This window comes from Ranitomeya imitator, chromosome 3 (assembly GCF_032444005.1).
Source record: "Ranitomeya imitator isolate aRanImi1 chromosome 3, aRanImi1.pri, whole genome shotgun sequence".
Taxonomy (NCBI): Eukaryota; Metazoa; Chordata; class Amphibia; order Anura; family Dendrobatidae; genus Ranitomeya; species Ranitomeya imitator.
The window spans coordinates 339547212-339569846 of record NC_091284.1 but is presented as its reverse complement, the minus strand read 5'-3'; the positions used below and the strand labels follow the sequence as shown (position 1 = coordinate 339569846).

Genomic DNA, 22635 nt, shown 5'->3' with positions numbered 1-22635 from the left:
GTGGTACCTGAGGCCTATTATTCTTGTAATTTCTATGGTGTTATCATCCTTCTGTAAAGCTGGAAATAACATAATTTATTACCGTGCCGACACAGACCACCCTCTGACACAGACAGCAAGGGGAGTCCAGTATCACACAAGATCGGATTAGATACACGGCTCAGCAGTCAGTATCACACAGGATAGGATTAGGTACACAGCTCAGCAGACAGTATCACACAGGATAGGATTAGGTACACATCTCAGCAGACAGTATCACACATGATAGAATTAAATACACAGCTCAGCAGACTAGTTTAGTTGCTTGAGTTCTACTGTACTATGTCTTTTTTTCTGTTATTTTTTTAGTTTAAATGATTTGTATGTGTTAATTTGTCTTTTTAATTTTCCTCCATGTCTTTCACAGCAACCAGCTGAGAAAGAGGAAGAGGTAATTCGCATGAGGAAGGTAAGCTCAGTGTTGGCTATACTATTACTATCTGTTTTATTAATTGGTCCTGTGCATATTGAAGATGTCCTCCAACTATATAACTAGAAAGCACTCACCGGTAACTAGCAAATGAATGTTGTGTTATTGGTCTGCTTACATTATGGTTTATCCTGCGTGAACTACAGCAAGCAAGTCGTAACGCTAACCACAGTGATGGCAACAACTATTAAGTGTTGCATAGAAGCTTGCTAGTTCTGACTTGAGGTAAAAAACATCCTTTTCCCTTCAACAAATATCCTCACATGGCTTTGTAACAAGAAGTTGGTGATCTTGACCTAATTCCTCATGGGTGCTTACTGGGAGAGCAGTAGAGAAAATTGGAGCTGAGCAAATGCTATTTTTACACAGTGTCAAGCTCCCTTTTCAGCCGTTTGTTTTTGAAGGATCACAAATACGACACATTAACACCAATTGTATTCAATGGTGGTATGCACATGTCAGACATGTCAGGGTTTTTTTTTACACGCACCACAGACAAAATGCCTGACACACGTTCACACTGATGACATCCGTGTGCCATCAGTCTAAGCCTAAGAAAAGCGGTACAGTTTGCACTTTTCCCAGGCGCTGGGTGCTGAAGGGAGCGCTCAACATTGCTGTCTGGTCTCCGAGATCGGCGCAACCAGGTGACAATAATGGGAGTTGTATTCAGCACCCGCTGTGTACATAGTGTATTAAATAAATAATTTTTTTTTTTTTAAATGGCATGTGCTCCCACGTAATTTTCATAACTAGAGGAGGGGAAAACCCACGGCTGGAGGCTGATGTTACTAATTGGGGGATGGGGACAATATCCCTAAAGGTTCTCAGGCTATTGATAATCGCTCACAGCTGTTTGCTTAGCCTTTACTGGTCAGTTTTCAAGGGACCCCAATAAAAATGTAGAGTCTAGCTATAATGTCTAACCAGCTAAGGCTAAACGGACAGCTGTGGACTGATATTAATAACCTGGGACGGGGCCATGGATCTTGTCCCCCCTACCAGGCTGAGAACATCAGCTTTCAGCCGTTCCAGAAATGGCACATCCATAAGATGCTTGAAATCTGGCTTTTAACCTCGCTCTTCCCACTTGCCCTGGTGCAGTGGAAAGTGGGGTAATAAGGTTGATGTCAGCTTTTTTATGGCTGATGACATCAAGCCCGGGGGTTAGTATTGTGAAGGCGTCTATAAGACACACCTATTACTAGCCCCATAGTCAAATGTATTAAAGAAATCGAGTAAAGTCCTTTAATTGAAATAAACACACAGACTTCTTTATTTGAATTAAACACTCCCCACCCTCTTTCCCATTAATTACTGTAAATTTAAAAATCATAAAACACCATATTCCTCAGCTGTCTGACCACAATCCATTTGTCCCACGAACAGCCCAACTCCGCTACATCTGGATTGCATGACTGAGCGGTGGCATGATGCGATGCTCAGCCGTGAATTCAGGAGACGCTGAGCGTGCGATCGCAACTTCAGTGACGAGCAGTAGCGTAATTGAGGTTACTGCAGGTAACAAGCAGCTGTTCCTGCGGTCAGTTCAGTGTGAGTTGGTTGTTGAAGTACTGTAACCTTCATGACGTCACAACTAGCGCCATGAGAAATTTCTCATGGTGCTAGCTATGACGTAAATAAGGATGTCACAGTTCATCGGCTCTCACGTTCAGCTCAGTGTCTCCTAGATTCAAATAAATAGTTTGTGTGTTTATTTCAGTTAAAGGACTTAACTCGGTTTCTTTCTTTATTACATTTGACTATCGGGTTAGTAATGGGGGTGTCTTATAGACGCCTCTCCATTACTAACCCCCGGGCTTGATGACAACGGCCATAAAACAGCTGACATCAAACCTATTACCCCACTTGCCACCACACCAGGGCAAGTCAGAAGAGCATGGTGAGGAGACACAAGGGTCAGTGGGGTGCTCTTGTCTGCTGGCCCGAATGTCATTAGAAAAACAGCATAGACCAGGGCTCATCCCAGAGAACGCCCACTCTCCTTCCCCGTGGGCAGAATAATTCTCAGACAACACAGGGTTGAGGGTAAAATAGTGTGTCAATACTTTATGGAACCACCAAAAGACAACATATACACTGTGTGCAGAATTATTAGGCAAGTTGTATTTTGATTACATTATACTTTTTATACATGTTGTCCTACTCCAAGCTGTTCAGGCTTGAGAGCCAACTACCAATTAAGTAAATCAGGTGATGTGCATCTCTGTAATGAAGGAGGAGTGTTGTCTAATGACATCAAAACCCTATATATAAGGTGTGCTTAATTATTAGCCAACTTCCTTTCCTTTGGCAAAATGGGTCAGAAGAGAGATTTGACGGGCTCTGAAAAGTCCAAAATTGTGAGATGTCTTGTAGAGGGATGCAGCAGTCTTGAAATTGCCAAACTTATGAAGCATGATCACCGAACAATCCAGTGTTTCATGGCAAATAGCCAACAGGGTCGCAAGAAGCATGTTGGCCAAAAAAGGCGCAAAATAACTGCCCATGAATAGAGGAAAATCAAGCGTGAAGCTGTCAAGATGCCATTTGCCACCAGTTTTGCCATATTTCAGAGCTGCAACGTTACTGGAGTAACAAAAAGCACAAGGTGTGCAATACTCAGACATGGCCGAGGTAAGGAAGGCTGAAAAATGACCACCTTTGAACAAGAAACATAAGATAAAACATCAAGATTGGGCCAAAAAATATCTTAAGACTGACTTTACAAATGTTTTATGTACTGATGAAATGAGTGACTCTTCATGAGCCAGAGGCTGGATCAGTAAAGGGCAGAGAGCTCCACTCCGACTCTTACGCCAGCAAGGTGGAGGTGGGGTACTGGTATGGGCTGGTATCATCAAAGAGTAACTTGTGGGACCTTTTCGGGTTGAGGATGGAGTGAAGCTCAACTCCCAGACCTACTGCCAGTTTCTGGAAGACAACTTCTTCAAGCAGTGGTACAGGAAGAAGTCGGTATCGTTCAAGAAAAACATGATTCTCATGCAGGACAATGCTCCATCACATGCCTCCAACTACTCCACAGCGTGACTGGCCAGTAAGGGTATGTTTCCACGTTCAGGAAGCGCTACATTTTTGACGCTGCGTTAAGCCGCAGCGTCAATAACGCAGCGTCCATATGTTACAGCATAGTGGAGGGGATTTCATGAAATCCCGTCTCCACTATGCATTAAAAGACGCATGCGGCATACCCGCAAAAACGCACATGCGGCGCGTCTTTTAAGAATGCAGCATGTCCTTACATTGCAGAAAAAATGCAAGGACAGCGCATATGACCTGCCAGTCCTGACCAAATCCTGATGCAAGCCTGAACATGGACACATACCCTAAAGGTCTCAAAGAAAAAATAATGACATGGCCCCCTTGTTCACCTGATCTGAACCCCATAGAGAACCTGTGGTCCCTCATAAAATGTGAGATTTACAGGGAGGGAAAACAGTACACCTCTCGGAACAGTGTCTGGGAGGCTGTGGTGGCTGCTGCTCGCAATGTTGATCGTAAACAAATCAACCAATTGACAGAATCTATGGAAGGCTGCTGAGTGTCATATAGAAAGGTGGCTATATCGGTCACTAATTTTTGGGGGTATTGTTTTTGCATGTCGAAAATGTTTTTCTAAATTTTGTGTAGTTGTATTGGTTTACCTCGTGAAAATAAACGAGTGAGATGGGAATATATTTGGTTTTTATTAAGTTGCCTAATCCTTCTGCACAGTAATAGTTACCTGCACAAACAGATATTCTCCTAAGATGGCCAAATCTAAAAAAAAAAAAAAACAATTCCAACTTCCAAAAATATTAAGCTTTGATATTTGAGTCTTTTGGGCTGATTGACAACATAGTTGTTGATCAATAATAAAAGTAACCCTCTAAAATACAACTTGCCTAATAATTCTGCGCACAGTGTAGAACAGTCCCAGCAAATACACAAGATGGTGCAAATTGCAGAGTCTAACCCTTCCGATGGCTCGCCGGGATTAGAGCAGCTGTGACTGCGGGTTTCCAGGGCCTACTACCCCGACCAGTCACACCCCGCTTTCAGAGGGCACACAAAGAGAGGAGGTAACGACAAGCTTAGGAAGCTGACAGTCCATTGAGGTACTTGGCCAGGCGACCTGATTGTCTCAACCTGGCTTCTCTGAACATCTCTATGGGGCCAGGCGACCTGATTGTCCCAACTTGGCTTCTATGAACGTCTCCAAGGGGCCATGTGACCTGATTGTCCCAACCTTGATTCTCCAAATGTCATTGAGGGTACAGTGATGTTCAATGGAGCAGATCTACAGCTCTGGCAAAAATTAAGAGACCACTACATCAAAACCCTTCCATGGGTAGCCCAGTCTCCAGACCTGAACCCCGTTGAAAACCTCTGGAATGTAATCAAGAGGATGATGGATAGTCACAAGCCATCAAACAGACGAACTGCTTAAATTTTTGTGCCAGGAGCAGTGTGAAAGACTGGTGGAAAGCATGCCAAGATGCATGAAAGGTGTGATTAAAAAATCATGGTTATTCCACAAAATATTGATTTCTGAACTCTTCCTGAGTTGAAACATTAGTACAGGTAGTCCTTGACTTACGACGTTGATCCGTTATTACGTGGCGGCGTAAACTGAATTTCGACGCAAGTCGAACCATACGTTCATACAGTACTGTACCATAATAGCAGTACAGTACTGCAAACACTTAGCCTATTCAAACACCTATCCTAACACAGTACCCTACATAATTAGGGTGTTATGGCGTGCAGGAGACTCGTTTTCCTCGTGTAACCGTGTACAGTACTGGATTCTATTCTTCCTCCGTTGCACGTAGTTCGACTTACGACGCGAAACCGCGTAAGTAGGAATGAGGCGTCGTATAAATCGTCGTAACCACGAAACGACATAACTCGAGACCGTCGTAACCCGAGGACTAACTGTACTGTTGTTTCTAAATGATTATGAACTTTTTTCTTTGCATTATTTGATGTCTGACAGCACTGGGGTTTTATTGTAATTTTGATCATTTCTCCTTTTCAGAAAAAAATACAAAATCTATTGCTCGGAAATTTGGAGGCATGTTATCAGTAGTTTATAGAATAAAAGAAAAATTTACATTTTACTCAAAAATATACCTGTAAAGAGAAAAATCTGACAAACTGAACACTTTGCAGTGGTCTCTTAATTTTTGCCAGAGCTGTATATTCCTCCAGCTAGGACCGTGGTCTCTTAAGCTGGAAACCAGGGAAGATCCCCTTTTATAGTTCACCACTGTCCTTTAGGCCATCATCCACAGGTCAGGGGGAAATGAAGGATGGGATGAGGTCATCTTTGTTCGAGTATTGAATCAATTTGCATAGTTTATTCTTCATTGTTTGCAGATCAGCAAAGCTGCATGGACTGGTACAATGGGTAATCGACATATTAGCCAGCATCAATTATTCAATGACCCTGCGTCCCTGTCCTCCAATGAGAGCAGCACAATAATTTCAACAAATATCAATTCCAGAGTCAACGTTCAGGCTCATATGAACAATGGCTTATGTCTTTTGACCCACCAAAGAAAAATACGTCTGACATAAATGCTGTGTTGTCACACAATGCTAAGTGCCAGATTTGGCTAATCTTATGGATGAGCTGTTTCTGGGGCAGCTGAGGGCTGATGTTCTTCGCCTGGGAGGGTGGGGTCAATATCAATGGTCTCTTCCCAGGCTATTAATTTCCATCCACAGCTGTCTGTTTAGCTTTGGCTGGTTAGAAATTATAGGGGAACCTACGTCATTTTCTTTGTGGGGCCTGCACTAAACGAACCAGTAAAGGCTAAGCAGACAGCTGTGAGCTGTTATTAATAGCCTGGGAACCTTTTGGGATATTGTCCCCTTTCCCAGAATATTAACTTTACCCCCCAGCGGTCGGCTTTCTTTCTGCTGGTTATAAAAATTACAGGGAATCCCATGGCGTTATTTTTTGTTTTTAAATTAATTTATTTAAAAACAAGAACAGAAAACCCCTCACAAAGCACAAATTACGTATAGCACACTGACATCTCTATCTATCTAGCTAGCCTATTCCTCATCATGATCTCTATCTTTGAACATCTTTAACCCCTTCATGACCTTGGGATTTTTCGTTTTTCCGTGTTCGTTTTTCACTCCCCTCCTTCCCAGAGCCATAACTTTTTTATTTTTCCGTCAATTTGGCCATGTGAGGGCTTATTTTTTGCGGGACGAGTTGTACTTTTGAGCGACATCATTGGTTTTAGCATGTCGTGTACTAGAAAACGGGAAAAAAATTCCAAGTGCGGTGAAATTGCAAAAAAAGTGCAATCCCACACTTGTTTTTTGTTTGGCTTTTTTGCTAGGTTCACTAAATGCTAAAACTGACCTGCCATTATGATTCTCCAGGTCAGTACGAGTTCATAGACACCTAACATGACTAGGTTATTTTTTATCTAAGTGGTGAAAAAAAAATCCAAACTTTGCTTAAAAAAAAAATAAATTGCGCCATTTTTCGATACTCGTAGCGTCTCCATTTTTCGTGATCTGGGGTCGGTTGAGGGCTTATTTTTTGCGTGCCGAGATGACATTTTTAATTATAGCATTTTGGTGCAGATACGTTCTTTTGATCGCCCGTTATTGCATTTTAATGCAATGTCGCGGCGACCTAAAAAACGTAATTCTGGTGTTTTGAATTTTTTTTCTCGCTACACCGTTTAGCGATCAGGTTAATGCTTTTTTTAAATTGATTGGGCAATTCTGAGCGCTGCGATACCAAATATGTGTAGATTTGCTTTTTTTTTAATTGATTTATTTTGATTGGGGTGAAAGGGGGGTGAATTAAACTTCTATATATTTTTTTATTTTTTCCACATTTTTTTAACTTTTTTTTTTTTACTTTTGCCATGCTTCAATAGCCTCCATGGGAGGCTAGAAGCAGGCACAACTCGATTGCCTCTGCTACATAGCAGCGATCTGCTGATCGCTGCTATGTAGAAGAAATGGAGGTGTGCTGTGAGCGCCGACCACAGGGTGGCGCTCACAGCCACCGGTTATCAGTAACCATAGAGGTCTCTAGGACCTCTATGGTTACCATCCTGACGCATCGCCGACCCCGATCATGTGACGGGGGTCGGCGATGACATCATTTCCGGACGGAAGCGGTAGTTAAATGCCGCTGTCTGCGTTTGACAGCGGCATTTAACTAGTTAATAGGTGCGGGCAGATCGCGATTCTGCCCGCGCCTATTACGGGCACATGTCAGCTGTTCAAAACAGCTGACGTGTCCCGGCTTTGATGCGGGCTCACCGCCGGAGCCCGCATCAAAGCAGGGGATCTGACCTCGGACGTACTATCCCGTCCGAGGTCAGATAGGGGTTAATACATAACACTATTTAATTTCTATGCTGCATTTCATTCCATACCTATCACACTGACTGCACACAGTCAAACGGATGTCACATACATACACAGTTCACGGACAGATCGGGTGACTGAGTTATGAAATCTCATTCCCCCAAATTGTTACTAATTGCTATCCAATAGAAAATCTGCAGGTTTATGATGAACTTTATATTCACCCAGTATTGTCAAGCAATGGCCATTTAGCCAACAACGGTTTTCATTTCTCTATAAGGGTAAGTTCACACAAGGCATTTTTGCTGCTTTTTTTTCTGCAGCAAAACCTGATCTTGGCAGGAAAGAAACGCAGGTGTCAAAAACGCAGGTTTAGGTGCGTTTTTGGTGCTTTTTTTTTTCTCTTTGTCCATGCTAATGTCCTTGGATTTTCAGCATCAAAAACGCAGCAAATAGTGATACCTACATTTCTACTGCGTTTTTTTTCAACATCCATTCAAGTCAATGAGTGAAAAAACGCAGCAAAAACGCTGAAAGTGACATGCTATATGTCCACAAAACGCAGCAAAGCACAAAATACTGATCACACAAAAACCGATGTTTGTGCATGAGATTTCTGATAGGCTTTGCTGGTACTGTAAAAAGCAGCTGAAAATTGGCTTACAAAAGCAGCAAAAATGCCGTGTGAACTTACCCTAAGGGTACATGTCCACGTTCAGGATGGCCGGCGGTTTGGCCGCTGGATTCGTGTTACCACGCATAGTGGAGACGGGATTTCATTAAATCCCCTCCACTATGCTGTAACATCTGGACGCTGCGTGTTTGACGCTGCGTCTCTATGGAAATATACCCTAAAACTTTAAGGAATTAGTTGTACCTTAGTTGTAGAGCGGCATGGACCACATATACAAAATTGTATATTGTTCTATTGGGGTAAAGCTAAAAATTTACAAAGCTGATTAGAATGTTATACTAAGAAACTCGAGTTCAAATAAGAAATTGGTTGTTTTTAGGACAAGACAGTATTTTTATTCTTTTTATTGGGGGGAGGGAGTTAATTTTAGAACTCTTCCTTATAATATACTTTTTTTTCCTGTAGATTTTAAATGGATTTTCCATTAATTATGTTTTTCACCTTTCTCTTTTTGAAAATAATAAACTAAGGAAGATTGCTTTTCTTTACATGCTCCAGAGCTGCCTCTTCATGGCAATGTTGCAATGTAATTGGCACAAGACTGCTGAGCCCAATTATTGACTGCAGTGGTCTTGGTCTTGTGTTCTGAGGTCGCTGCTTTTCCACAAAGACTGGGAGCAGCATCCGAGAATGGGGTAACATATCTTGATACAAGAAGCCCATTGGGATTTAAAACTTGATGGAAAAACCCTTCAATTTCCAGTAATATAAATAACAATCAATCCATGAAAGATTGGGCCTCCTTTATCAAAAGTGACTGTAATCCCCACAAGAACTAATATATACGAAGCTAATTTCCTAAACATCACTGAAGTTTCAGAGTTCTTGGTTTTTATGTGATCTTAGATAAACAAAGCCCAGTGTTTTCTGTTGACAGCCATTAAAAAGCATGGGCATTGTAAAACACATGAGCTTTACCAGCCTACTTTATATGCTATTCTTCTGCATTTACAAAGACATGCAAAATTCATGAAGAAGCCTTTGCATGTGCTTATTTTATGTTGTTTGTTTTGTATTTTTTTTTTTACAGTTTTATTTAACAGTTGTGCATAATTGATCATAATTACTTTGCAGTATTAAAAATATGTAGATACTAATACACTTCAGTAAGAAAGAGAAATTATTCCATAATAGGTAAATACAGGCATTTAAAGTACATAAAAATCCTTTTTGTTTGTTTTATTTAAACAAATGTGGATGGGGCATGATTTTGTGACATTACTAATCAATAAATAGTATCATCGCTCTTTTTCACACTGCACAAATGGCGGTTAATAAAGGCCTATGTAATCAGACCACTCCATCTGCCTCCTTTGAAAGGTAGTTTGTTAACTCCAAAGTGATACTGAACTATTTAGACGTCCACATAAGGGACTTGGCCTCTATAGATTTCTTCCTGTTACCGTAGATGTTAACGCATGATTCTCTGCGTTAGAGAAAAACCTGTCATTCTTATATATTAATAAGCACCACAAAAATGTTCCCATTTTTGTCTGCACCAGTTTTAATTTGACGTGCATGATGATTTTTTCAATATTTTTAGTAGTTTTATACTTGAAACTCTTTGTGATTTTATTTCCCTTTTTTTGTACAACTCAGCTCTGGCTAAGTAATAAACAACAATTTAAATTCAAATACAATGGCATTTTATTTTTTGGTAATTAATTTTGCTAAAATTGCACCAATATTAATTGAGTGGAAGGAAAATTGCAAAAATAATATACGGTACCTATGACTATGGCTTTTATTTTTCACTTTCCCCCTGTAGAAATAACTTTTTAATTTTCATTGTTTTTTTTTCCTATTTATTTTTGTTCACATTCACAGAAAAGAGCAAAGAAACTAGAGGGTGAAAACATATATATCAGACATAGCAATTTAATGTTGGAGGTTGGTATTAAATGACGCAGTTTACACTTTTTTTTTGTTTTGTGCCAACTTTGTCTGTGTGTTCATTTATTTTTGCATGCTTTACGTTTTTTTTGTTGCATGATTCCAAAGCAGAATCTTCAGTTTGAGTAATTTCATTTAGAAAATATTTGAATGCTCCTGAACGTTATTTTTTTACTTGTCTCAATTTGCATCCAAAATAAAGCTACAGCTTTATTTCTACAGCTCCTATGCACATCCACGGCAACAAGCAAGCAACTTCTGCAGTCATATTTTCTTCAACATGTCTCCAACGCTGTACAAACCTACAGTTGTATGAAAAAGTTTTTGCCTCCTTCCTGATTTCCTGTTTTACATGTTTGTCACACTTAAATGTTTCAGATCACCAAATAACATATTTAAATGTTAGACATAGGTAACACAAGAAAACACAAAACACAGTTTTTTCTAATGAAGGTCTATATTATTAAGGAGAAAAATCGAAACCTACAGTGCCCTGTGTGAAAAAGTGATTTTTCCCTAAACCTAATAACTGGTTGGGCCACCCTTAGCAGCAACAACGGCAATCAAGCATTTGCGATACCTAGCAATGAGTCTTTTACAACGCTCTGGAGGAATTTTGGCCCACTCTTCTTTGCAGAATTGTTATAATTCAGCCACATTGGAGGGTTTCCTAGCATGAACCACCTTTTTAAGGTCATGCCACAGCAGCTCAATCAGACTAAAGTCAGGACTTTGACTAGGCCACTCCAGAATCTTAATTTTGTTTATCTTAAGCCATTCAGAGGTGGACTTGCTGTTGTGTTTGGCATTATTGTCCTGCTACATAACCCAAGTATGCTTCAGCTTGAATTCACAAACAGATGACCTCAGATTTTTTTTGTAGATGGCAGAATTCATGGTTCCATTTACCCCAGCAAGTCTTCCAGATCCTTAAGCAGCAAAACAGTCCCAGGCTATCACACTACCACCACCATATTTTACTGTTGGTATGATGTTCCTTTTCTGAAATGCTGTTACATCTACTCAAGATATAATGGGACATACACCTTCCAAAAAGTTTAACTTTTGTCTTGTCAGTCCACCGAGTATTCTCCCAAAAGTTTTTGGGATCATCAAGATGTTTTCTGGCAAAACTAAGACAAGCCTTTATGTTCTTATTGCTCAGCAGAGGTTTTCATCTTGGAAATCTGCCATGCAGGCAATTTTTGCCCAGTCTTTTTTATGATGGAGTCATACACTGACCTTAACAGAGACAAGTGAGGCTTGCATTTCTTTAGATGTTGTTGTGGGGTCTTTTGTGACCTCTTGGGTGAGTCATCAATGTGCTCTTGGGGTAATTTTAGTCAGCTGGCCACTCCTGGGAAGGTTCACTACTGTTCCATGTTTTGGCCATTTGTGGATGATGGCTCTCAATATGGTTCGCTAGAGTCCCAAAGCTTTAGAAATGGCTTTATAACCTTTTTCCAGACTGATAGATCTCAATTACTTTTTCTCCGTTGTTCCAGAATTTCCCTGGTTCTTTGGATTGCAGCATGGTTATAAGTTTTGAGGTTCTTTTGGTCTGATAATATAGGTGAATCTAATGAAAATGTAGAGTCCATGTGGGTGGAGATAAGGGGAGGGAGAAAAAATAATAAATTACTGATAGGGGTTTGTTAGAAGTCTCCAAAAATAATGGAAGCAAAGGAGAATATCCTCATAAAGCAAATAGATGAAGCTGCGACTCAAGGAGAAGTCATTATTATGGTGGACTTCAACTACCCTGAAATAGATTGGCGAACGGAATATTCAGTTCCAGCAAAGGTAATCTGTTTTTGACAACTTTGAGCGACAATTTCCTTTCACAATTGGTTCAGGACCCAACGAGAAGGGGAGCACTGCTAGACCTAATATTAAACAAGAGGCCAGACCGCATATCAAATGTAAGGGTTGGGGGTCACTTGGGGAATAGTGATCACAAAATAATAAGTTTTCATGCATCCTTTAATAAGATGTGTAGTAGGGGGGTTGCAAGGACACTAAACTTCAGGAGGGAAAATTTCCAACGGAGGAGAGATGATCTTGGTGCAATTAACTGGGACGATATCCTGAGACATAAAAATACACAAAGAAAATGGGAGACGTTTATTAGCATCCCGGATAGGACCTGTGCACAGTATATACTGTATGGGAATAAACATACTAGAAATAGGAGGAAACCAATATGGCTAAATAGAGCTGTAAGGGGCGCAAAAAAGTGACAAAAAGTAAGCATTTAGAGAATTAAAAGAAGTAGGTAGTGATGAGACATTAAATAAATACAGAAAATTAAATAAATTCTGTAAAAACCAAATATTCTTTAACTACATAAATAGTAAGAAACTAAAAAATGATAGTGTTGGCCCCCTTAAAAATAGTCTGGGTGAAATGGTGGATGAGGATGAGGAAAAAGCCAATATGCTAAACGACTATTTTTCATCCGTATTTACACAAGAAAATTCCATGGCAGACAATATGATCAGTGATAACAAAAATTCTCCATTAAGTGTCACCTGCTTAACCCAGCAGGAAGTACGGCGGCGTCTAAAAATCACTAAAATTGACAAATCTCCGGGCCCGGATGGGATACACCCCCGAGTACTGCAGGAATTAAGTACAATCATTGATAGACCATTATTTTTAATCTTTAAAGACTCCATAATAACAGGGTCTGTACCACAGGACTGGCGTATAGCAAATGTGGTGCCAATATTCAAAAAGGGGACAAAAACTGAACTCGGAAATTATAGGCTAGTAAGCTTAACCTCTACTGTGGGTAAAATCCTGGAGGGCAGTCTAAGAGATGCTATGGTGGAGTATCTGAAGAGGAATAACCTCATGACCCAATATCAACATGGGTTTACTTGGGACCATTCCTGTCAGACTAATCTGATCAGTTTCTATGAAGAGGTAAGTTCTGGACAGAACCAAGGGAACCCAGTGGATGTAGTGTATATGGACTTTTCAAAACCTTTTGATATGGTGCCACACAAAAGGTTGATACATAAAATGAGAATAATGGGGATAGGGGAAATATGTGTAAGTGGGTTAAGAGCTGGCTCAGGGATAGGAAACAAAGGGTGGTTATTAATGAAGCACACTCGGACTGGGTCGCGGTTAGCAGTGGGGTACAACAGGAGTCCGTATTGGGCCCTCTTCTTTTTAACATATTTATTAATGATCTTGTAGGGGGCATTCAGAGTGGAATTTCAATATTTGCAGATGACACTAAACTCTGCAGGGTAATCAATACAGAGGAGGACAATTTTATATTACAGGATGATTTATGTAAACTAGAAGCTTGGGCTGATAAATGGCAAATGAGCTTTAATGGGGATAAATGTAGTGGCCAGTGTCAGGCAGCTGCTACAAAGGCAAATAAAATAATGGGATGCATTAAAAGAGGCATAGATGCTCATGAGGAGAACATAATTTTACCTCTATACAAGTCACTAGTTCAACCACACTTAGAATACTGTGCACAGTTCTGGTCTCTGGTGTATAAGAAAGACATAGCTGAACTGGAGTGGGTGCAGAGAAGAGCGACCAAGGTTATTAGAGGACTGGGGGGTCTGCAATACCAAGATAGGTTATTACACTTGGGGCTATTTAGTTTGGAAAAACGAAGGCTAAGGGGTGATCTTATTTTAATGTATAAATATATGAGGGGACAGTACAAAGACCTTTCTGATGATCTTTTTAATCATAGACCTGATACGGGGACAAGGGGGCATCCTCTACGTCTGGAGGAAAGAAGGTTTAAGCATAACAACAGACGCGGATTCTTTACTGTAAGAGCAGTGAGACTATGGAACTCTCTGCCGTATGATGTTGCAATGAGTGATTCATTACTTAAATTTAAGAGGGGACTAGATGCCTTTCTTGAAAAGTATAATGTTACAGGGTATATATGCTAGATTCCTTGTTAGGGTGTTGATCCAGGAAACTAGTCTGATTGCCGTATGTGGAGTCGGGAAGGAATTTTTTTCCCCAATGTGGAGCTTACTCTTTGCCACATGGGTTTTTTTGCCTTCCTCTGGATCAACATGTTAGGCTATGGGTTGAACTAGATGGACTTAAAGTCTTCCTTCAACCTTAATAACTATGTTACTATGTTACTTAACTTTATCAGGCAGGTCCTATTTAAGTGATTTTCTTGATTGATAACAGGTGTGGCAGTAATGAGGCCTCGTGTGACTAGGGAATTTGAACTCGGTAATTTTGGATTTCTTTTTCCCTTAAAATTAAGTGTGACAAGCGTGCAAAAGAATAGGAAATCAGGAAGGGGGCAAACACTTTTGCACACAACTGTATATATTCTGTAGGGGATAGATGAAAGAGAATGACGCAGAATATCTTATTTTTAATTTTTTTTCATAAATCAATAGTGCACATTAAAACTGCGAAAGCTTATAATATATGTTATTAGAGAAATCCACTTCTTTCTACTCCTGCACTGATAATTTTCAAAATTCTCATTTCACATGTAAAATCTGTCTTCAGTAGACAAACATTTTCCCACTTCTAAGATGGGAGATGACAGTTGGTGCTCATAAAGTTCTATGAAAAAACTGTCGTTTCAGGAGAACTTGCAGAAAAATGTTTGTCTGCCTTGAGCTCCTCCTTCCTCTTCCCCTCCATAGACTTTTACAAGCAACATCTTGCATTTCCTCCTGTCTTAGTAATGGGAAAAATCTGTTTTCACAAAATACAGATTTTACCCATGAACTAGGAGTGAAAGATAAATCCAGGAGGAGGAATAGGCAGATTTCTGTGATAAATTACAAAGTTTATTATTTTTGTTTATTCCGCTTATTTAAAGGGAACCTGTCAGCAGGATTGTGCACAGTGACCTACAGACAGTGTCAGGTCGGCACCGTTAAACTGATAAAAATGAAACCTTGGTTGTTGTTTAATATTTATTTACAGTTTTCAGTCAATAATATGCTTGTCCTCTGGGGGGGGGGTCTTCATGTGGTGCTCTGCTTAGCTATTCATAATGAAGACTGCTGACAGGTCACTGATCTCTGTGACCTGCCCCTAGTTTGCATAATGGATTTTGTTTTTGTTTTTTAGTATGTTCATATAATATTCTTCTGCAGGCAGGCGCCAGCCTTGGCACCTGCGCTGCTGCATAATCGCATATGTAATGTGCACATAGTTATTATGGTTGATGTTATCCTGATGTTAAAAAATAAAAATCCACTTGAAAATGGCACCCGATCACCGATGGCAGCTACTGCGAATGCACAATCTTGGAGGAGGATTTTTTTTTCTCTAGCAAGATTGCGCTGCCAATACCTGCGCAATATCAGCTATCGCATCACCTCTATATACACTGATGGCTGCTACTGCGCTGACGCGGCGGGCACCATTTTCAACTGGAGTTTCTATTTTTTTTTTTGTGAATATCAGGATAATCTCAACCATATTAATTATAAACACTGTACCCATGCGATTATGCTGAAAACTGCTGCTCTCAAACGATCTCCATCAAACCTCACTGAGCTCGAGCTGTTTGCCAAGGAAGAATGGGCAAGAATTTCAGTCTCTCGATGTACAAAACTGATAGAGACATACCTCAAGCGACTTGCAGCTGTAATCGCAGCAAAAGGTGGCGCAACAAAGTATTAAGTTAAAGGGGCCGAATAATATGGCACACCCCACTTTTCAGTTTTTTAATTTCCACAAAAATTTTAAGTAACCAATACATTTCGTTCAACTTCACAATTGTGTTCCACTTGTTTCTTCATCAAAAATTTACATTTGGTATCTTTGTTTGAAGCACTTCTGTTTTTTTTGGTTTTTTTTTATGTTTTGGCGCTTTTACAAAATAAAAAACAATTTTATAGAAAAAAAAATTTTGCATCGCTTTATTCTGAGCTATAACTTTATTTTTCTGCTGATGGAGCTGTATGGCGGCTTGTATTTTGTGAGACGATGTTTTCAGCTGTACCATTTTTATTTACTTTTTGCTTGCATTTTATTGCACTTTTTTTTCGTCGTTATTATAAATATTGTTGTTTGCCTCGTTTTTTATTTATAATTTTTACAGTGTTCACTGAAGGGGTTAACTAGTGGGACAGTTTCATAGCGTGGGTCGTTATGGATGCAGCAATACCAAATGTGTACTCCTATTTATTTTTTTTAATTTGCATAAATATATTCATTGGAAAAATATAGTTTTTTTTCTTTAATTGGGGATTTATAAAAAATATATATTTTTACACTTTTTTTAATTCATTTTTTTTTTTTTACATTGCCCCATCCTGGGACATCACTGTATAGTGTCAAATCGCAAATCTGATACTCTGCACTGCAGAGTATTACATTAGCATCTGACAGGCTCACAAGCCAACATATCTGCGTGATCCAGAAGGACCCCACTGCTATCTTGCAGCCGGGGGTCTTCCATGGAGACCATAAGGACAAGGCAATCGCATCGCGCAGGGAATCAGATGCTCCTTGATGTCACTGTCAATACTGACAGCGGCATCAGAGGGGCTAAATTCCCACTATCGGTGCTAGCAGCCGATTGCCGCAGCGCTCAATGTGATCCCTTGCGATTGTGCTGTCATACATATACTGTTTGCTGGAAAGCGGCTCCCGCAGAGCAGTATATGTATGGCGCATGTTGGGAAGGGGTTAACTCAAAACTGAAAATAAAGATTTAACAACAACCACAAGACTGGTTTAATCAACCAATCAAAGCAATCAAAGTTTCTATATTTTTAGTTCTTGATGAGACTAGAAAGGCTGTGGTTGCTAAGGTTGGAACTTTTAAGCCACCATAGTATATAATCCATTCTTTTTTCTGTGAGCAGATGACTGAGTAAGGAAAGGAGAATGTATGTGTATATGTGTAATATATATGTACTGCTCAACAAATAAAGGGAACACTAAAATCCCACAAACTAGATATCACTGAATGAAATATTCCAGTTCTAAATCTTTATTCATTACATAGTGGAATGTGTTGAGAACAATAAAGCCTAAAAATGATCAAAGTAAATCACAAATAATATCTCACGAAGGTCTGGCGTTGGAATGATGCTCAAAATCAAAGTGGAAAATGAAGTTACAGGCTGATCCAACTTCAGTGGAAATGCCTCAAGACGAGGAAATGATGCTCAGTAGTGTGTGTGGCCTCCACGCGCCTGTATGATCTCCCTACATCGCCTGGGCATGCTCCTAATGAGGCTGTGGATGGTCTCCTGAGGGATCTCCTCCCAGACCTGGACTAAAGCATCCGCCTACTCCTGGAGAGTCTATGGTGCATTGAGACGATGGTGGATGGTGCGAGACATGATGTCCCAGATGTGTTCAATCGGATTCAGGTCTGGGGAACGGGCGGGCAAGTCAATAGCTTCAATGCCTTCATCTTGCAGGAACTGCTGACACACTCCAGCCACATGAGGTCTGGCATTGTCCTGCATTAGGAGGAGCCGAGGGCCAACCGCACCAGCATATAGTCGCACAAGGGATCTGAGGATCTCATCTCGGTACCTAATGGCAGTCGGGCTACATCTGGCAAGCACATGAAGGGCTGTGCTGCCCTCCAAAGAAATGCCACCCCACACCATTACTGGCCTACTGTTAAACGGTCATGCTGAAGGATGTTGCAGGCAACAGATCGCTCACCATGGCGTCTCCAGACTGTCACGTCTGCCACATGTGCTCAGTGTGAACCTGCTTTCATCTATGAAAAGCACAGGGCGCCAGTGGCGAAATTGCGAATCCTGGTGTTCTGTGGACGTCGGGCACTCAGACCATCCTCATGGAGTCGGATTCTAACAGTTTGTGCAGACACATGCACATTTGTGGCCTGCTGGAGGTCATTTTGTAGGGCTCTGGCAGTGCTCCTCCTGTTCCTCCTTGCACAAAGGCTGAGGTAGTGGTCCTGCTGCTGGATGTTGCCCTCCTACAGCCCCCTTCATGTCTCCTGATGTACTGGCCTGTCTCCTGTTAGAGCCTCCAGCCTCTGGACACTACGCTGGCCGACACAGCAAACCTTCCTGCCACAACTCACATTGATGTGTGCACTACCTGAGCCACTTGTTTGGGTTTTAGAGTCCGTCTCATGCTACCACGAGTGTGAACTCACAACCATCATTCAAAAGTGACCAAAACATCAGCCAGAAAGCATTGGTACTGAGATGTGGTCTGTGGTCCCCACCTGCAGAACTCCTTTATTGAGTGTGTCTTGATAATTGCCAATAATTTCCATCTGCTGTCTATTCCTTTTGCGCAACAGCATGTGAAATTGATTGTCAGTGTTGCTTCCTAAGTGGACAGTTTGCTTTCACAGAAGTTTGATTTACTTGGAGTTATATTCTGTTTAGGTGTTCCCTTTATTTTTTGAGCAGTGTATATTGTATTACGAACACACACAGTGGATAAAATAAGCATTGAACAAGTCACACATTTTCTAAGTAAACCTATGTCTATGTATGATATTGGTATAAATTTCTCACCGGATGTCGGTATCAACACATCCAATCGACACGGGCAAAGAAATCAAGTCATAGATGTTTGTAAATTAAATTGTGTCATAATGAGGAATGACACTGTGAAAAAGTATTGAACACATAAAGACAGAAAGGTGCAAAAAGCCATGAAAATTCATGACTCCAGCTGAAATTTATCAGTAATTAGAAATCCTTTTACTTAGTGAAAAATATCAGCTGGTTCAACTGATGGCCATAAAGTGGTGTCTCATCACCAAGAATAATTGCATGGTGGGTAAAACCAGTGAACCATCTCAAGTCCTTAGCAATCTTATTGTTGCAAAACATACTGACTGCAAGAATTACAAAAGAATTCCCAGCTACTGAAAGGTCCAGTACGGTTAGGACCATAATCCAAAAGTGTGAAAAAACATAATTTCACCATCGTTTTGACGCTTCAGAGGAAAAAAAAAATTCCAACCAGCTGCATTTGACGCTGGTCGCCACATCGTCAAAACATACATGCACACGACCGGCGTACCTAATGTTAAAGATATGTGCGCAGGCCGCATGCGGAAGAGGGCGGAGCTGATTTGCGGCTTTGGGCAGGGCTTCACCGAGGAAGTCTGCAGCTCATCAAAACGCTAGTGTGAAACTAGCCTTAGACTCCATTGCAGACCAAAAGCATGTTCAAGTGCGTTTAAAGTGTGCTCCACAAAATTTAGACAAACATGTGAAATTCTAGGAGAATATAGTCTGCATCAGATGAGAAGAAAATTCAACTTTCAGGATGCCATAATACACACCATTCAAACCAAACAGGAAAAAGTGGTAGTTTTCGGGCATCACTTTGTGGCAGCGCCTGGAAATTACCGCTCTCTTTCCTGTTTGGTTTAAATAAGTTTCTTCCCATCGATGTGTGGGACAGCGGTTGGTGCAGCTGCCCTAATTCTTATGAGTACAGATTTGTGCCAGGTCACAACTCAGGCAGGTGAGCATTTACGATATTATGCTTGGTGTGTCTTATATTGAGGGTAATACACTTGAAGCGCCTTTTCTCTTTTTCTTTTAAAATGCACACTATGTTCGGACACCAAAAGGCACTGTAATGTGCTGCCACAGTGCAGTATAGAGCAACCTCCACCAGGGGGTGCTGGTTAAGAGAAAGAGGTTGTACACGCAGCGCAGCAACACTGAATAACAACACAGGTGTTACAGGTAATGAAAGAGACGTAAACTTAAGCCAAGGTCATACACAGAGATAGCAGCGCGGCACAGAAGGGGTGAGCAGAGAATAGTCAGGGACAAGCAAGACGTCAGAACCTACCAGGAACGTGGTAACCTAAACGTGAGACGTAAGACGGAGTCGGGGTACAGGCCAGAGGTCAGAACAAATCATAAACGGGTGCAGGCAGACAGAGGCAAACAGGAACACTAGTACAGGGATCAGGTCAGGAGCTCAAACAGTGCAGCATGAACTATAGCTGACACTGGCCCACAGGCTGCAGAGAACTTAAATAGCTCAGCAGGTATCAAAGTGAGGCAGAGTGGATTAACTCCCAAATGACCAGTCCAGAGACAAGACAGCTGAACACAACCTCAGAATTGGATCATGACAGGCACTGCAATCAACCTAAACACCATACCAACAGTGAAAATTAAAGGTGGGAACATAATGGTATGGGACCATTTTTAGCATACGGCACTGACAAACTTCATGCCGTTGAAGGAAGGATGAGTGGAAAAATGTACCGAGACAGTATTGATAAAAATCTGCCTTCTACTAAGATATTGAGGATGAAACAAGGGTGGATATTTCAGCAAGACAATGATCCCAAACACACAGTAAAGGAAACCCTCAATTTGTTTCTGAGCGAAAATAAAGCTAGAATAGCTCAGCCAATCACCTGACCCGAATCCAATAGAAAATTAATGGAAGGAACTAAAGCTCAAAGTTCATAGAAAGAGTTTATGGAACCTTCAGGATTTGAAGAGTGTGTTTATGTGGTAGAATGGGCTAAAATCACACCTGAGTAATGTGTGGGACTAGTTTCTCCATACAGGAGGTGTCTTGATACTGTCATCACCAACAAAGCCTTTTGTATAACGTAGTAAATTAATTTCAGTAAGTGGGTTCAATACGTTTTCCCTGTGTTTTCTCATTCTTACGCATAACATATGTAATGGCTATATATGGTTTGATTTATTTGCCTGTGTGGATTAGATGGGTTGTTACCAACATCTGGTGAGAATTTCATGTCAATAGCTTCTTGTAGAAATATATTTACTTAGGAAATTAGTGACATGTTCAATACTTATTTCACTCGCTGTATAAAATGATCCTTTCCTAATATACGCTGTACATCTGTCACAGATTGGAGACGTGGCTCATTAGAATAATGGCTTTGCAACAGATCGATGTGTGTTAGGCTACGTTCACATTTGCGTTGAGCGCTGCTGCGTCGGCGACACAACGCAAACAAGAACGCATGCAAAACGCATAGTTTTGCGACGCATGCGTCCTTTTTTTGCCGGATTTTGGACGCAAAAAAAATGCATCTTGCTGCGTCCTCTGCGCCCTAACGCTTGCGGCAAAAAAGACGCATGCATCACAAAATGCATGCAAACGCATGTCCATGCGCCCCCATGTTAAATATAGGGGCGCATGACGCATGCGTCACCGCGGTGGCGACCGACGCACCACCGCAAGACGCTAATGTGAACGTAGCCTTAGATGCGTTTGAAAGTTGTCTACCAGATTTCTGGTGCTCCGGAGCAGGCAAATTTAACTTGGTTAATGTACCTGGATAGGATGGGATGTAGTGCATCATGTCTTCATGTTCGGACCTCTGCTGCATAATTATACATGCCATAAAAGTATGCTTTACAATTTGTTTACAGATTGTTTTGTGTTTGAGTTGACTGCTATTTTGTGACCGGTGAAGCTGATTATAACTTTGTGTTTTGCAATTCTGTGCCTATATGTGCTCTAACAAGGCTCATTGTGTGTATGCAAGCTAGTATATCTGTGATGTGAAGTTTTAATGCATGCCAATAAGACACAGCCTGCAACAGTGCTGAAGTCATACTAAAGGGCTTTTGTCTGTAACCTGTCGCTAAAAAAAAATGGCGTTGTCTTCTTTGACTCAAGATACAGTATTGTGCAGTTTAGAACTTTTTTCTACGGTTACAAAGATATAGATTCGGATGTTAGGCCGTTAATGCCCTTGGTATGATTGGCCATGCCTACTGTCAAAATCCATTCTTCATGTTTTCCTCCATCAACTTACACCCCAACTCCTGAATCAAACATTTACTTTTAATCTATAACTGTCATTACTATTATGTGATCACCGTTTTGTATGTTGCATCATTTGACTGAATACCTACTGGTTAGAGCTGAAAAGCCAATTAGGATAACACTGGTAAATGTTTGCAAAGAGTTAATCACACTTGTGAATTTATTCTTCTCTGCTGTTTCATTTGTGGTTAGAACAGCAAAAGTACTTGTCCTAAATGTTATGTGAAATACTGTCAACTAACCCGCATGTAGCAACACGTACCGCTGATAGCGGATACAACTCCAAATAAAATCTAGCAATCTCACAAGACTGCAGAAGTACATGCTGGTATCTTTGTATCACACTTTTCATAACATTGGGCACTTGAGATTGCCGATATGCCTAAAGACTATGATCTTCCCCATTATATGTTGCTAGTAATTATCCGGAGTATCCCCCATGGGATCATCTTCTATTACC

The 22635-nt window shown here is 40.8% G+C and overlaps 1 protein-coding gene across 16 annotated transcripts in view; it reads left to right on the top strand.

Moving 5' to 3' along the window:
* Positions 1-22635, top strand: part of LOC138669913 (protein 4.1-like) — a 405915-nt gene that overhangs the window by 296492 nt on the left and 86788 nt on the right. For 11 of the 16 annotated variants that reach the window (XM_069756785.1, XM_069756783.1, XM_069756779.1 and 8 more), the window contains 2 exons: positions 407-448; positions 10344-10406. In XM_069756785.1, coding sequence (XP_069612886.1) covers positions 407-448; positions 10344-10406 — 105 coding nt within the window. The remainder of the gene's footprint in view (positions 1-406; positions 449-10343; positions 10407-22635) is intronic. The other 5 variants (XM_069756784.1, XM_069756782.1, XM_069756780.1 and 2 more) reach the window with 1 other exon arrangement.